This window comes from Podarcis erhardii (assembly GCF_964252035.2).
Source record: "Podarcis erhardii genome assembly, chromosome: 2".
NCBI classification, from domain to species: Eukaryota; Metazoa; Chordata; class Lepidosauria; order Squamata; family Lacertidae; genus Podarcis; species Podarcis erhardii.
The window spans coordinates 3,519,199-3,536,058 of record NC_138498.1 but is presented as its reverse complement, the minus strand read 5'-3'; the positions used below and the strand labels follow the sequence as shown (position 1 = coordinate 3,536,058).

Sequence of the window (16,860 nt, the reverse complement as noted above, 5' to 3'; positions counted from 1 at the left end):
GGAAGTCGGAGATGGAGAGCCTTCCCCTGCTTGTTGCTGAACTTCAACTCCCATCATCCCTGACCGTTGGCTATACTTGCTGGCATTGGTAGTTCAGCAACAACTGGAGGGCCAAAGGTTCCCCAATTCTGGGTTAAGTATTTCCTTCTTCCGCTCCTTGTGTTCCGCAGCCCATTGTGGCACAGGGTTGCAGTGTAACATGGAATTTGCAATCCTTGGTGTTTCCTTACAAGTCTTGTTTTCTTTTCTTACATATTTGTATCCCATCTTTTCCATCATGGGACCCAAGGTGGCATGTATGTGATGCTCAGGCCCAGGCGCTGGGTGACCAGACCCAGAACTGCTTAGTTTCAGCAAGGCGCTAGCTTCATAGAATCATAGAATTGTAGAGTTGAAAGGAATCTTAACTAAAGCATCCATGGCAGATGGCAATAATAATAATAATAATAATAATAATAATAATAATAATAATAATAATAATAATAATTTATTTATACCCCGCCCATCTGGCTGAGTTTCCCCAGCCACTCTGGGCGACTTCCAATGAAGTGTTAAAAACAGTACAGCATCCAACTCTTGCTTAAAAACCTCCAATGAAGGAAAGTCCACCATCTTCCGTGGGAGTCTGTCCACTGTGGAACAGCTCTTACCATTAAAAAGTTCTTCAAGATGTTTAGTCGCAATCTCCTTTCCATTGGTTCAGGTTCTAGCAGGAGAAAACAAGTGTGCTCCATCTTCCATGTGACAGCCCTCGAGATATTTGAAGATGACTATCATATCTCCTCTCAGTCTCTTCTTTCAACTGTTCTTCATAAGGCTTGGTTGCCAGACCCTGGATCATCTTGGTTGCCCTCCTCTGCACACTTTCCAGTTTATTAATATCCTTCTTCATCTGTGATGCCCACAACTGGACACCGTACTCCAGATGTGGTCTGACCAAGGCAGAATAGAGTGGTGCTATGACTTCCTTTGATCAGGACACTGCACTTACGTTGATGCAGCCCAGCTTTATTTGCCATTTCACCACACTGTTGACTTGTGCTAAACTTGTGCTCTATTAAGAACCCTAGATCCTTTTCTAGCTCCTGTGCCTTTAGACCAGGCGCTAAGATCACTATGCCCCTCTTTCCCTCTTTTCAGGATTTTTGGAACAGCTTGGCTAGTTGCTGAGCCAATTGAAGCAATTGGCGGTGGAGGGAGGAGCTTCTCCAGGGTGGGAACTAGGTGGGGTTTCGGAGTGGCACAGGGTTTGCTGTGTGAGACAGTGTGCTGGATTAGATGGGCCTTTGGCCTAATCCAGCAGGGCTCTTCCTATGCTCAGAGCAAAGGAGGCAAGAGATGAGGCAAGGCAGTGCAATAAGCTATTCAGACTGGAGAGTTACAAAAGTTTATGTAGATAGGGTTGCCATGTAGCCTGCAAATGTTGTGGTTTCTTTGTCCACCCACCCACCCACCCACACCCCGCCCCGTCTCCTTCCTGTTGTGTGACACTTGCTCACTGCAGCAGCTGAGGGAGGAGTAGGGTGGAAGTGGGTGGGGGAGAGGTGCAGATGACAAGACTCCCGGAGAAGGAACAGACTTCGCTGCATTGCTTTCCTGATGCATTTGGGGGATTTAAATGTACAGGACAGATCTCTCTGGATTCTAGGCTTATAACCTTGTATGTATGAGTGAGTAGCATGGTGCAAGTCGCCTGACATCCTAACACAGAAGAAAATAATCCTAGATTCTCCTTTTTCTGTCTTACTATATTGGGGCTGAGAGAGTGGGGTACTGATACCTGTTTTCCTCAGCCCTTTACCTCGTGTACAGAGTGTACACTTAACACTCCATTTGCATTAACTATTCATCCTCTAAAGTCTTGCTTCCTAGTTTGTTAGTCCTCCCCCCACCCACCCCCCCACCCCGCTTAGAGTTTCTAGTGGGATAAAGCTGGAGATCTAAGAGATCTGCTACAGGACAATAACAAGAGCTTTTATTTTACAGTATTTTAATTGATTTTATTATTTGCTCCCCTAGGCAAGGGTGTGCAACAGGCTCAGAGGAGGATGGTGGGGCAGGAGAGACTATGCTGCATCCTATTTTGCTGGTACTGATCTGTTAAATCTCCAGATTACAACCTGGCAGCTCTACTCTAGTTTTTCTTCTTGTTTACACTGGGAAGAGCTGCTCCCTGCTCCCTAGAGAGAAACAAAAAACTGCTTGAGTGCTAAACTTCTTTCCAGGAGTACTGAATTGTTTGGTTAGGTGTCTTTCAAGGAGTTATTCGTGCTCCTTTCCAAGAGCTGCAGTGTGAGCTTGAATGCTCTTCAGCTGAGGGATGGTGTGGAACTTTGTCTACTGATGTACATAATTTGAGAGGTGAGAAGAGCGTTTACCATGGCCCGTTTCCATTCTATACCCACGGCCTTCCTGCCGGGGATTTACTCTAAGACCCCTATTACTCAGCGTCTATGTCCATGCACAATGAATGAAGTAGAGGACTTCATACATTTCTTTTCCTACTGCCCTATTTATGAGCTAATAAGAACTAAGCTCCTCCTCTTGATCCCGTCCACCATCACATCTAAGGAAGACTGTTTGAAATCGCTTCTTGTGGACGCAAATCCCCAAGTTACACGTGGGGTGGCAATCTTTATAGTGCAGGCCTTGAAACTCAGGGCTACTCTGACGGGGTAGTGTGTCCTAGACCTGGACCTGTCTTAATTCTTTTACTACCTTTTTAACCTAATGTCCCGAGCCTATTTTGGGGCCATTATATGCTTTATATACATTCGCATTCTAGATTCCCGGCGCTGGCAACTAAATCTTTACATTATTGTCTTAGGGTAATTTAAATGTCATAACCCCAGTAATATCGCTTTGAATTTTGTTTGGTTGTTTGTCTCTAGCATTTTTTTTTTATCCTGCTATGGCTGTATGCTAATGCAATAAAGGTTTGTTTGATTGATTGAATTTGAGAGGTGAATGTCCACTGTGGAATCCAGCTTGCCATGTTTTGTTTAGATGTGCAGTCTTCTCTCTTAGATCCAGCTACAGGGAAACCAGCTTTTTCTAGCTGTGCATATAGGGATGCTGGGGATTCAGTTCAGTTCACATTTTAATACAAAATTCCCTCATCTGCACTTTCTGGAACATTGTGCAAAGTGAAATTCAGTTATCCTTAAAATGTTGCACTTGTCTGAATTTGTGATGCAGTTCTCCAGCCAAGGAATGTGTCCAAAAATGCATATGCTAGGGTGCATATGCCTAGGACCCACATCCCTACGGGACCACCTCTCCTGGTCTGCCCCGCGGAGGACCTTAAGGTCCACAAATGACAACTTTTTGGAGGTCCCAAGTCGCAAGGTGGTTGGATTGGTCTCAACTAGGGCCAGGGCCTTTTCAGTACTGGCCCCGACTTGGTGGAATGCTCTGTCACAAGAGACTAGGACCCTGCGGGACTTGACAGCTTTCCACAGGGTCTGCAAGACAGAGCTGTTCCACCTGGCCTTTGGTTTGGACTCAGTCTGACCCTTATGTTTCCCTCCCCTTACAGTTTTTATCTATGGGCTACTTTTAAAATGAGGCCGCATTTTAAATTGGTTTCCCCCCCCTATTATGTTTATTGTAATTTTACTGGTGTTATCTGCCCTGAGCCCGGCTCTGGCCGGGGAGGGCGGGGTAGAAATAAAAAATATTATTATTATTATTATTATTATTATTATTATTATTATTATTATTATTAATGGGTGCATAAAAATGCATATGTTAGTGAAAATAATATACAAAACTGCATTGCATATGGGGAATTACTTGCAAAAATGTGTATATTGGAGAAAATTGTATACAGAAGTATGTGTATCAGAGAAATAAACAATATAATGCTGATGAGTTCTCATGAGCTTTTTTAAAAAAATGCAAACTGATGTGGAAATGCGGAGAACTCCGTTTAAGATTAGAACAATTAAAAAATCTGAAATTGACAGATTTGTCCACACCCTGGTGCAGAAAACCAGCTGATTGTAAACTTCATGGTATCACTAACTCACCCCAGAGACCACAAGGAGCAGCAGTTTTTCATCATTTTAAAAATGAATTCCCAGTCATTCGGACTCTGCTGGGCAACAGCACAGCACAAAGGGCCTCAGCAGCAGATCTCAGTGCAGGATAATATTAGGGGGGGTGCTGCTTCAGATAACTGGATCCTAAGTTATTTAGGGTTTTACACATTGGCACCTTGCATTGGGCTCAGTGGTGAACCTGGTGCAGTTGTGTGGATTTGCTGTGCTTTGTTCATTAGCTTTCTGCAGGGCATCCAACCCTGCCCCCCCCCCTGTCCATATCATCCTGAATTTTTCCTGTGGTTCCTCCTCCTTTTTTGGATCACAGACAAATGGAAGAATAGCATCATCTGTGCAAGTGTAAATGCCTTTAGCACAACTCATGCCTTTTTTAAAAGGTGAGGTTTTGTCGTGGGCAGTGGCCTGTTCAGAAAGTGAACTCATCATAGCTCAACACAAATTCAGTATGACATTTTGGGGGTGGGGTGGGGGGGTTTCCATTTGATAACTGTTGTTTGATTTCTTTAACCTGTCTTTTAACTATTTCTAGAATGCTTTTCTGGCAAATATACATATACACATACATACATACATACATACATACATACACACACAGTACTATAACACCATCACACTATAGCACTATTGTGCATTATATAGCATTATCAAACTATAGCAACATAATAACTTAACATTAACATTAACCCAGTATGGTGTTATAGTGTTATACTATACGTGGGAAAGTAATAATTATCTTTAATTATCTTTTAAGATAATTAAAAGATTGATAAAACTCTTCATGGGTTTTTTTTAAAAAAAATCAAACTAAGTTAGTCTAAGTTAGTCATGCTCATTCAATTCAGTGGGTCTCCTCTGCGTTAGAGTAGCATTGTGTACAGCCTTCAAGGAGGTTATAAAATGGCTCTTAGAAGGGAAAAGGGTTAGAGTGAAGTTAACTGGATAAAAAATAGTTGAAAACCTACTAATGCATGTATGCAGCATTATTATTATTATTATTATTATTATTATTATTATTATTATTTTCAGTCTGAGCTGTTGAAAAACTTCTAAGGAGAGGGAATGGATGACATTCCACTTCTATTACTGCATACATGACTAGCATCTATTACAGGTTTTAAAAATCATAAAGGTTTTAAAAATCATACTGTTAGAAAAGCATTATATAATGTTTGGAGCAGATACAAAGATCTACTGGAAACTAAAACTCCCAGGTGGTTGTCACCAATGGAAGCCAAGGGGGTGAAAAAACTTATTATGGATTCTAAATGGCCAAAATATTGTGAAATCTTAGAATATGAAGGTGAAAGGGTAAAGCTTCAGAGTTACGAAAAACTAAAGTCCAAAGTTCGAGATTGGCTGCATTATTATCAGATAAATGAGACATTTAAAGAGGACAGGAAAATAGGATTTCAGAAGGAGAGGTCAAAGTTAGAAACGGAACTGTTAGAACCCAATACTAAGAATCTGTCAAGAATGTATAATTTGCTGCTTAAATGGAATACACAGGAGGAAACGGTGAAATCAGCTATGATTAAATGGGCACAGGATATCGGTCATGACATTATGTTTGCTGACTGGGAACAGTTGTGGACCACTGGTGTTAAGTTTACGGCATGTAATGCCTTAAAAGAAAATATAATGAAAATGATCTACAGGTGGTACATGACCCCAGTCAAGCTTGCAAAAATTTACCATTTGCCCAATAATAAATGTTGGAAATGTAATGAGAATGAAGGTACCTTTTATCACCTATGGTGGACCTGCCCGAGGGTGAAAGCATTCTGGGAAATGATCTATAATGAAATTAAGAAAGTCCTTAAATGGACATTTACTAAGAAACCAGAGGCTTTTCTCCTGGGCATGGTTGGCCAATTGGTGCCAAAGAAGGATAGGACTTTCTTTATGTATGCTACTACTGCAGCAAGAATTCTTCTGGCAAAGTATTGGAAGATGCAAGAACTACCTACTCTTGAAGAATGGCAGATAAAGGTGATTGACTTCATGGGACTGGCAGAGATGACCGGCAGAATTCGTGACCAGGGGAAAGAGGCAGTGGAAGAAGACTGGAAGAAATTTAAAATATATCTTAAAAACTGTTGTAAAATTGAGGAGTGTTAAGATGTCAAGGGGTAAGAAGCAGAGAATTACAGCTGTAATTAACAAATTTATGGGAATTTAATGAAGGGAACTAAATGAATAAATTGACTAAAGGGTTGCTAAAAAATTTTAAAATAAGGATGCAGCGAAAGGGAGGTAAGGGGAAGTCGATTGAAAGAAGTTACAAGAAAATAAGATTATGAATTTATTTATGTTTGATTTGTTTATGTTTGTTTGTATTTTGTGATGTGTTTGTTTTTTAATTATGTGTTTTAAAAACTGAATAAAAATTATTATTAAAAAAAAAAAGACATTCCACTTCTATTACTGCCAAGTGTTATAAACTGGACAGATTTGTTTTTCCAACTAGGAAATTTACAGACTTTGGTGATATTGTTAGTGACTCCATAAAACATCCCTTGGAAAGACTTTGCACTGGATTTGTAAACTGATCCATTTTTAAACACAGGGTCAGTCACCTTATTATAATAAGTGTCCTTTTCCCAAAGTAGTTCAGATTACAGTTTACATAAATGCATTGATACCGTGAGACTGAAATAAACTAAAGGGACTCATATACTTATTTAAAAACAGCTTAGGGATTATCCACATCTCTGTTTGTCCCTTTGCTTTCCTCTGGGAAAACCCGCGGTTTAGCAACTGGGTTTTCAACAGATTGCCTTTAGCACTTGAGTGGCTTTTCTGGAGGAAAGGGGCAAGGCAAAAGCAAAACCAATCATCCCGTGGCTAGAAAGCGAGCAAGTGGAAAACTTGGCCCCGTGCTTTCCAGGCATGAGACAAGCAGAAATGTGGACCAGTTCTCAGTTACAATAGGACAGAATGCTAGCATCAGTTTTCTGTTCCCACTGGGCAGGGGCTTACCAAGGGGTTGGCCGGGTTGGCCCCCACCAACAGTGCAGGTCCAGGGGTGCACAAAAACCACACCCCTCCACTTTGGCTTGGAGTGGCTAGAAGGGCGCAAGGGATGGGGGTGGCACGATCTAGCTCCTTACTAAGGGCACAAGGGAGCCTAGGTGTACCTCTGCTGCTGGGTAAACTCATGCAAGAAGGTTTTCACCAGCTGCATAAGGGCATGCAATGAAGGACTTAGGCAGGCCTTTGTGGGGAAGGAATTCCACAGGATGGGTGCTGTCAACAGCAATGGTTGTAGCCTGTGTCCTTCCTAGCAGTCAACAGATAGGTTACCTTTGCTGCTATTCTGAGAAACTTGCTTTCAAGAGAAATTTACCAGACTGCCTTCCTTTTTTATTCATCAGAACTGGTATTAACTGGTATTATTATTATTATTATTATTATTATTATTATTATCATCATCATCATCATCATCATCATCATCATCATCATTATTCCAGAAAGCTTTGCAGTGAGCTGGCAATCTTGGAATATTTTACAAGCATCTTATTAAAAGCTGATCTCAGCTCACTTCTAAAACAGATGCTTTGCAGACAGGAAGCTTGACGTCCAATCTGTCCATTTCCAGTTAAAGAGAATTAGGCAGCAAGAAACCTTCTCTTCCTGAGACCTTAGAGAACTGCTGCTAGTTAAAAGTAGAAAGTGCTGAGCCAGATGGACTGATGTCTCAGGTATAAGTCAGCCTCCCGTGTTCCTATTGTGGATATAAACACTGTCATAGATGGTCTATGGGGGGGGGGCGTGATGTTGGGGAAAGAGGCCCTTTTTCAGCAGTAAATAAGACATTCTCAGATTGGCCAATGTGCCGTAGCTTCTCTTGAGTGTGGTGACAGCCAACTTCTACTTTTCCCACTGCAGATGACGAATTCCAAGATGTCCCTGTGGAGCCTTGTCTCTGACATGCCTCCAGAGCTATTCAGTGGCCTCTTTGAAGAATTTCCTCGAAGCCTGCGATGCCTACTGGGGGACTGGTTAGAAAACCAGCCTTGGTAAGTCTACAGAGGAGCATTGTTCAAAAACAGCTTTGTTTTCTCCAGACAAACTCCCAGCACTGCTATTCATTCCCTCATTTCATCCCGCACAACTGTTCTTCATATACAGATTAAAGTGAAGACGTGTCCTTGTAGGGCTTTCCCTCTTTGCAGAAATATTTGTATACTGCTGTGTCATAAAAATATATCATAGTGTTTCACAACAATATAAAAACATAAAACCAGTAGTTTTGCCATCAGTGAATTAACTCAGGGTAAGATGTTGCAATGTGATGTCTTCCCTGTACCACCATCACATTTCAGGTCATTTTTCTTAAAGAAGCTTTCCCCAACCTAGTAGCCTCCTGATCTTGTTAGACTCCCAACTCCCATTGGCTGCAGTCAGCATGGACAGTAGTCAGGGATGATGGGAGTTGTAGTCCCCATCTGGAAGTCTGGGGAAGTCTACTGAAATGGCTCTTCAGCTGCACAAGAACATTATGCAGGTCCAGCTTCTCCAGACCTGCTCCTTTGGCCAGCAGACAAAGGCTGTAATGCTATACAGGTTTACGTAAGAGCAAGTCCCATAGAACTGAAGGGGGAGGGCTTCTTTCTTCTTTCTTTTAAAATATTTTAAATTGATTTTCAGAACAAATAACAGTTATAAAACAACTGCAAACAGAACAACAAAGTGCAGTACTCCAGTTCCAAAAAACATACATTGTAAAACTTTTTATAAAAGAATGGTAATGGTTTATTGAATTTTTACAGATAAAATGTAAACAGATAAGAACCTTGGCAGGATTGTTGTAATAACCTGCAGTTTCATAAGAGTATATATTTAAAGAAGATGAATAAATGAGCAAATTAAACTACCGTAATTTGAATATGCAGAAGATATTAAGAGTAAATTTAAGGAACCACAGAAAGAGGGGGAAGGAAGTTAAGTTTTGAAATGTCATAATGCTTGTAAAATTAGTGAAATGTATAAACCTAAAAAGTATAATTTTTTTAAAAAAAAACCCCAAAACATGCATTATCAAAATTACATTCCTGTAAACAAAAAAAGCAGTCATTTTAGCTCCCCGTTGTACATCATCCTCCCTCAGAGGTGGGCTGTTAGGTCCAGAACCTCTCCCCACAGATACATGCGATGCTGGAGGAAGGCCCAAATAACTTGTTCATTTTTACATAACTGAAAAAGAAAACCACATTTTTTTCATACTGGTCCTTTTTTGAGTGGGATTTACTTCAGAGTAGACAGGTATAGGCATACTGTTAGTGTTGTGTAACCTTAGGCTGTGTACACATCATACATTTCCCTTGGAAATGAGGACCTGACAGGAATAATACTACTTGAGCCTAGAGAGGGCAATAGTTGGGGGGGGGGGTATTTTTTTGTTTTGTTTTTCTCATTGATTTTATTATTTACTTTGTGGTGTTCTGTATTTTTATGTTGTGAACCGCCCTGAGATCTTTGAATGAAGGATGGTATACAAATTTAGATAAATGATTAATAATTTTGAGGACATTTAAAGAATCCTAGCACCCTCACAAAGCCACAATTCCCAGCACCCTTAACAAACTACAGTTCCCAGGATTCTTTGGGGGAAGCCATGTGGTTTATTATGGTGTGTACAGAGCCTCAGAGAGTTGTCCTTTCTCCAGTGGCTGGCTGTGTAGTAATGCCTTTGCCAAAAAACAAAAACTCTTCATGTTTTGTTGCTTGAGAGAAATGGGGCCTATGAGGTGATGTGGTGGCTTGGACAAAATTTTGAAAAGGAAGGAGTGGGAGGATTTGGCTGTGGAATAATGACCGACAAGTCTCCAATTCTCCTTCTCTCTTTCTCAACCTGTCCCCACTCCTGCTTGCCCCAACTCTCCTGGTCTCCTCAGGGAATTCATCAACAGCTCAGACACCTTCTGTGCTGTTCTTGCTGACAGGCTCCTGTCTGCCATGGTGGAGAGACTGCAAGACCTAGCCAACAAAAACTGCCAGACTGGCCCAATGCTTCAGGTCATTGCCAATATCGAGGTATGTAGGAGACTGATGTCTGTTGAAAAAGGCCCGCGCTGGAGAGGGGCAGATCAAAACAGGGCCTTCTGCTCTACCAATTTTATCCTGTTACGTTACCTTCTTGTCCCTTTTTGTGGACAACGCAGCAGTTTGTTATACTGGAACACCTAATGAAGGTGTGTTTTTCAAAACTTTAGGAAAGAGGCAGTAAGGATTGGGTTTCATTTGCTAGCCTTTGGTAACTTAGGAACAGGGTGGATTTGATGACTGAAAAGGATTGCTGTTTTAGGATTGCTGAACACCTCCCCAAGCAACCTCAGGGAGGGCTTTCATGGGAGAAGGAAAGGTAAACCCACTGAAATAAATGAGCCTAACTTAGCCATTTTAGTGGGTCTGCTCTGAGCATGACTAGCATCGGATACAACCCTTCACCAATTATGTGCTAAGTTTCCAGGCTTTTTGAGAGCCAGTTTCTTAGGCAAGGTGTGACATAATAAACAATGGTGGGCTTACAGCTTGCAGTATGGGTTCACTTTTGGGGAACATGACCCACCCCAGCTTGTTGCCTCCGAGTGCCCTTCCTTCCCAGGGTCACTAAGGAAGTGCTGGAGAACCTGTGGCCTTCCATCCAGATGTTGCTATACTCCAGCTCCCTTTAGCCTCTGTCAGCTTGCCCAACAGCCAGGGATGATGGGAGCTGTAGTCCAACAACATCTATAAGGCCGCAGGTTCCCCATTCTTGTCTATACAGCAATTTCAGTCCATTCTTGTGATGGGGATAAACCATGGGACAACCTCACAGGTGGCTTGAGGCACAAGCATTAACAACATTTGTCTTCTTCCCAATAATTCTAGAATAGATACCGGAGAGAGCCGCTGCAGTTGGTGGGGGCTATAAAAAGAATTTTAGAGGGAGAGCAAGCAGCAGCCCAACAGGTAAGAGGAATAGCCAACGTGTGGCGGCTGGTCCTTTCTTTCTTTTACATCTGGGCCCTCAGGCTGAGCCTCTTCTGATTGCTTGTCACCACTGTTTTGTAGGATCACTGCAACTTCACTGCCCAGTTTACCCCTGTTCTGCAGCATTTCACAAAGCAATAGCTATTTAGCTATTAAATATGTAGAAAATGGAAGCAGGAAGTGCCACGTCTCACTTTTGCTTCTTATAGTTTCAGAATGTGGCCCTCTTCATCCAGCGCCAACGGGAAGAACTGAGGTTTCTGTTCAGTCTGCAGAAGCTGCAGTACAGAGTGCAGGAGATCCAGGCACTCCGGGAGAGCTTGAATCAGATGAACGGCAACGCAAGAGGTGAGGAGGCAGAGATGAACGCTGCCAGGTTTGAGGATGCACAGGGACAGGTGCCTTCTTCCACCATCACCTCACTTTGGCCACCCTGTTCTTCTCTCCCTCTGATGCCGCCCCCTCACTGCTCCAGTGCCCTCATAGGCCCCACAACCCCAAAGGTTGGCTGAGCAAACTGCCACTCTTGCATTGGGGTCAGAAATGGCTTACCTTAAAATGGCAGTTGTTCCATGCTAATGCTGCTGGCTTTCTGTGTTGTATGGGAGCACCCTGGGCTGCAAAGAGTCCTGGACTTGATCACTATATAGTGGTACCTCGGGTTACAGACGCTTCAGGTCTCCACTAACCCAGAAATAGTGCTTCAGGTTAAAAACTTTGCTTCAGGATGAGAACAGAAATTGTGCTCCAGCGGCGCGGCACCAGCGGGAGGCCCCATTAGCTAAAGTGGTGCTTCAGGTGAAGAACAGTTTCAGGTTAAGAACATACCTCCGAAACGAGGTCTATGACCCTCGCATGGGTTTCAAGAAGAGCCCTAGCCTGGTGGAAGGGATCCAGGTCTCACCAGCAGGAGGCTCAAGGTTCCAGTTCACTGCATTATTCTGGGAAACATTTAGGGGGGCTTTCCACAAACAAGCACTCTGAGCCAATCAAGAGTGCTGCATGGACCAAACCCCCTGCATTGGCAAGGGCCTACCAGCCCTTTGGCTCTCTGCTCCTGCTAGCAATCCATGTAACCAGTTTCTCCCCTTCTCCCATTTTGTCTCCCCCTCAGCTTCTGATCCATACATTCTTTGCTCATGAAGAGCAGCAAACCATATGCTTGTCAGTATCAAAGTTACTGGTGGGTGAGGGTGTGTTGTAGACTGAGTAGAATGCAGCTGCTGCTTTGTTCTGCATATGGAGAAGCTTGTGACAAACTGATTTCTATGAATTTAGAGAAAGAGAATTCATAGAATGGTAGAGTTGGAAGGGACCACAAGGATCCCCTAGTCCAGTGCCGCCAGTGCAGAAATCTTTTGCCCAAAGTGGGTCTTGAACCCACGACCCTAGGCAGTAAGTCCTTGCCTTGTCCTTCTGTGATAACTTAACTTAGGCCTGAAGTTCTTCTGCAGACGCTAATCATGATTTTACGGTCTTCAGTTCCTTTGCAGCTGAACCTGCAATTTTCACCCCAGGAGAACCTGCAAGAAAGTGTGAGTAACCCATTCATGATGGTGGTCCATTCATTCTGCAGACACCATTCTTGTTTGACGAATGGATTTTGTTTAAAAGATTTATATCTTTCCATCACCTAGATTGGGGAGAAGGAACCTGTGGCCCTTCATTAGAAGTGAGCCACAGGAGTACTTTGCCATGGAAGTCATGGGCTGCACACTGCCTTGTCGCATGGCGTGGGGAGGAGCGAGGCCAAAATTTGATGCCCCCTCCATCATTCACACAGCTTTCCCAAAGCTGGCTAAGTGGGGTGCCAGGCTTTGGGAAGAAGGCATGAGGCTCTGGCAGGGTCCTAGAGTCCTCCCATCTCCTTCCCCAAGCTGGGAAAATGCTAAGTAGGCTTTGGGAAGAACTGGGAGGCCTCTGGGACCCTGTCAGAGCTCTCACACTTCTTTCCCAAAGCCCAGCACCTGGCTTTGGGAAGGAGGCACAAGAGCTGGGGCAGGGGAGTCAAATGTTGCTGAGAGCCTCCAAAAAAGGTTTCAATGGCCGCATGCAGCCCTTTGGACCACGCCCTAAACCACCTTGATTTAACCCCTGGACACACAACATGCATACAGATTGGTGCAGAATCATTTACTTATTTATATCCCTCCTTTTAGTATACAGGTCCTGTGAAGGTGACAAGTAACTTTCAGATACATTCTTTAAAGCCACAATAAAGGATACCATAAGTCACCAAGACTCTCCCCACAGGGCAGTTGGTGGCAGATGGCTCTGTGGTTGGGGGAAGTAGTCTACTGGGAACACACTCCAAGATCTTTTTTGCCTCACCCTGTTCTTTGGCACATCTGATTTATGCCTCAACAGCATTTGTTGTCTTCTTCATGCCTACCAACCTATTTGTCTCTTGTTTAAGTCTCTCCAAAATCTTCAGAATCTGTTCCTGAAAGCAGCTAATGAATTAGAAGGTGCAAAGAAAATGGTGCTGATGAGACTTATGATCTGGAAGAGGCAGCAACAGCTGGCTGGGAATGGAACTCCCTTTGATGAGGACTTGACTCCACTCCAGAAAAGGTGATTAGTGCAGGGAGAGCTTAGTTAGTGCATAGTTTCATTTGGGGAACTACTATTTTGGCACTGTTAGGAGTTTCTTCCAATTCAGGTTGCAAAGCCAGTCATATTGTTAGTGCTGATGGTGAGGAAGCTTGAGGTCTAAATGTGCCTATGGCCCTTTCGTGCTGCTTAAACAAACCCCTAAGATATAAAAGGGGCAAAGCAATCTCCCTTGTTGGACCAGTCTGTGTCCAGACGAGCCTGGTATGTAGTTGCTGTGTTCTCAATTATTTTTACACCATATGCAGGACTGTGTATGTCCTGTGGCTAGAGCAAAGCAGTCACAAGTGCTAGAAATTTATGTATGTGAGCCTTAAAAGAAAAGTTCTGACACTCCATAGGATGAATTCCTCGCCTAGTACCACGCTGCACACTCCCACAAAATTGCAGCATCCCGCAAACATGCAGCTCTGCCTAAACACTGCAACTATACATATAGCCAGAAAAGCCCTTGTCTGGACCCTTGCTGATCAACTTGGATGTTTCTCTAACCCTCGGGTCCCAAGAACTAAATGCAGCCCTCCAGGCCTCTCTGGCCTCTGGAATTTGCCTCAGGTCACTCCCAGATCTCCTCCAGCCACACTCCTCACTGGGCCTCCTTTGCCCCTCAAATATCTTTGCCTGGCTGGAATGTGCCCTTGAACTCCAATCATGCTTCTTACTTGTCTGACGAAACTAGCCCACTGTACAAAGTTAAAATTCATTGCCCCACCCACTTTTGTCTCTGGTCCTTCCCATGACCGGCATGTGGCCCCCAGAAGGGAATGTGGCCCTCAACCTGTGGCTACCCCTGCTTTAACCTTTTGATAGACTTAAAGGCAGGGACACTGTTGCCGGTTGGTGTGAGGGTGACTGCAGCACCTTTTTGTCCAGTCTGTTCGGTTCTTAAAGCTTGTGTAATCTTGGAGTTGTTGTGGGGTTTTGATTGGTGGCAGGGGAAATTAAGCCTCACCTGGTGTGTTTCCTGGCAGATTTGAAAGCCTGGTGGACATTTGCTTCCAGCTCCGCCTGCAGTTAGTAGCCTCTGAAACTGAGCTGAGCTCTGAGCTTCAGGAACGTCTGGATAATGTATTTAGTTCCCTCGTCAAAAAGTAAGGAGAATCTCTGCCAGAAGCACCAAGGTCATAGATCTGAAGAGAATCAGAAGGCCACTGAGAGCAATTGCTTGCCCCCTACCCACATAACCACATCTCAAAGACTGGCTTTCCCCTTACCAGTTCCCAACAGGTTAAACAATGCAGTGTATGGTCAGATCCACACAATACATTTAAAGCAAAGAATCCTGGGAATTCTGGTTTGTTAAGGTGCTGGGAATTGTAGCTCGGGGAGAGAGTTAAACTACAGTCCCCAAGATTCATGGAAGTATGATTTCCAGAGTGGTTTAACAACCAGTCCCTCTTTACAGGGAGCTCTAGGAATTGTAACTTTACAACACCTCACAGCACCCTTAACAAACTACAGCTCCCAGAATTCTTTGGGGGAAGCCCTGACCATCTAAAATGCTGTCATAGTGCTTTAGGTGTATGATGTGGGTGTGGCCTCAATGTAAATGTGGAATAACTGTTGCTGCCTCCTGGAGCCTGGGACAGGACTCTACAGATGAGTCCTTTCAGCCTTGAGATCTGTGCTTCCACCATTCTCATTCCTCTTCCCCATCACTGCCATTTAAACGCTACCCTTGGGGTCTCCATACATTTGCCAGCAGAATTTAGTTTTAAAGAAGGGCTGCTTTGCGGGGCGGGGGGTGGAGAGTTGCAGGCCACTCACACTAGGGTAGGCTACTGGCAAGTCCTTTGCCACAGCCATGACATTCCTCCATAAATCACTCTTGTCTCTGTGCTGACAACTGGGGAAAGACAGATTGGTCCTACTCTAGGGGCCAGTTTTGTCCCTGGAGCCTTCAGTTGCTGATTCTTCCTTTAGATCCATGTTTTTTGTCCATCATACTGACTGGGGAGCAGTGAGAATGATGAGGCTGACTGCAGCAGGGCTAATAGCCAATCCTTCTCACTGCTCCCTGGCTCTCTGACCAGTGCTTATGTCTCCCCTTCAGCTCATTCCTGGTGGACAAACAACCCCTACAAGTTCTGAAGACTCAAACCAAATTTCAAGCCACCACACGATTCCTGCTGGGCCCACAGCTGCTGAAGTCTCCACACTCCTTCACGGTCACCGCTGACATTGTGACAGAGAAACAGGCACGGGAGCTAGCTACTAGCCACCTGGAGACTGTCCTCAGGTGAGCAGAACCCTTGCAGCTGAACATGCCACTCTCCCTGTTGCTTTATTTCTCAGTTTTAGCAATGTTTTGAGGTTTTGAATACTAGGCGCAGCAAAGAGGTCTGATTGCCTCTCCCCCTTTTGAACAAATGTCTTTCCCAAGGTGAATCTGACATATTCTAGAGCAGAGATAGAAGACAAGAGACATGGTGAGCCATTCTAGGGGAGGCATTTCAGTTAAAACAATCCTGCCAGACTTTCTGCCCCTGACTCCCCCCCCCCCCAACTTATTCCGTTCTGTGTCTGACATATTCCAAAGTCCTATTTCTGAGCATCAGTGGGGAGAACCCTCTGCATGAGCGTCAGGAAATATTTGCAAAACCTCCCCCATAGCTCCTAAAGGAGTTCTAGGGCGAGAGTTCACTGAGCAGGCTTATTTCTTGTGGTGCTTCCACATTGCAGGGGCACTTCACTACAAAGAGTTCCTGAAGGGTTGCAAGCAGAGCCATCTTTCCCATTGGTCTTAGTGGTTTGTTGCGCCAGGGCGACGGCCTCTCAGGGGCGCCCCAGCGAGTGGGGGAGCTGCGCGGCTTTGCCGGCGGCCTCACCTTTCCCTGCACACCCGCCAGCTGCTCCCCGCCAGCTATATGGCTGGCGGGCGTGTAGCTTCCTTCCCAAGCCTCCGCGGGAGGGGACCTATCCCCTCAGAGGCTTAGGATGGAAGCTGCATGCAGCTCCTCTTCCCAGCCTCTGCATCTGCTAAAAACAGCTCTGCTCCTGGTCGTTGTCCTCCTCCTGCTTCCTGGCAAAAGGCGACGCACAGCCTTCCTGGGCTGCCTTCTCAGGTGCCCCGACACTGGAGAGCATGTCCGCCAGCATGTTTTCCTGCTTGATCGCCACCATGCCAGGGATCAGGGCGGTGGGGGAGGCAGAGGACATTTTTCACAGCCCCCTCCCTTGTTTTGGAGTTGGGTGGTGTGGGTTTGTG

The 16,860-nt window shown here is 44.4% G+C and overlaps 1 protein-coding gene across 4 annotated transcripts in view; it reads left to right on the top strand.

Annotated features, from left to right (window-relative positions):
• Positions 1–16,860, top strand: part of STAT6 (signal transducer and activator of transcription 6) — a 58,734-nt gene that overhangs the window by 21,550 nt on the left and 20,324 nt on the right. For all 4 annotated transcript variants that reach the window (XM_081851723.1, XM_081851721.1, XM_081851722.1 and 1 more), the window contains exons 2-9: positions 7,953–8,083; positions 9,962–10,100; positions 10,938–11,018; positions 11,249–11,387; positions 12,522–12,574; positions 13,456–13,613; positions 14,624–14,743; positions 15,706–15,891. In XM_081851723.1, coding sequence (XP_081707849.1) covers positions 7,953–8,083; positions 9,962–10,100; positions 10,938–11,018; positions 11,249–11,387; positions 12,522–12,574; positions 13,456–13,613; positions 14,624–14,743; positions 15,706–15,891 — 1,007 coding nt within the window. The remainder of the gene's footprint in view (positions 1–7,952; positions 8,084–9,961; positions 10,101–10,937; positions 11,019–11,248; positions 11,388–12,521; positions 12,575–13,455; positions 13,614–14,623; positions 14,744–15,705; positions 15,892–16,860) is intronic.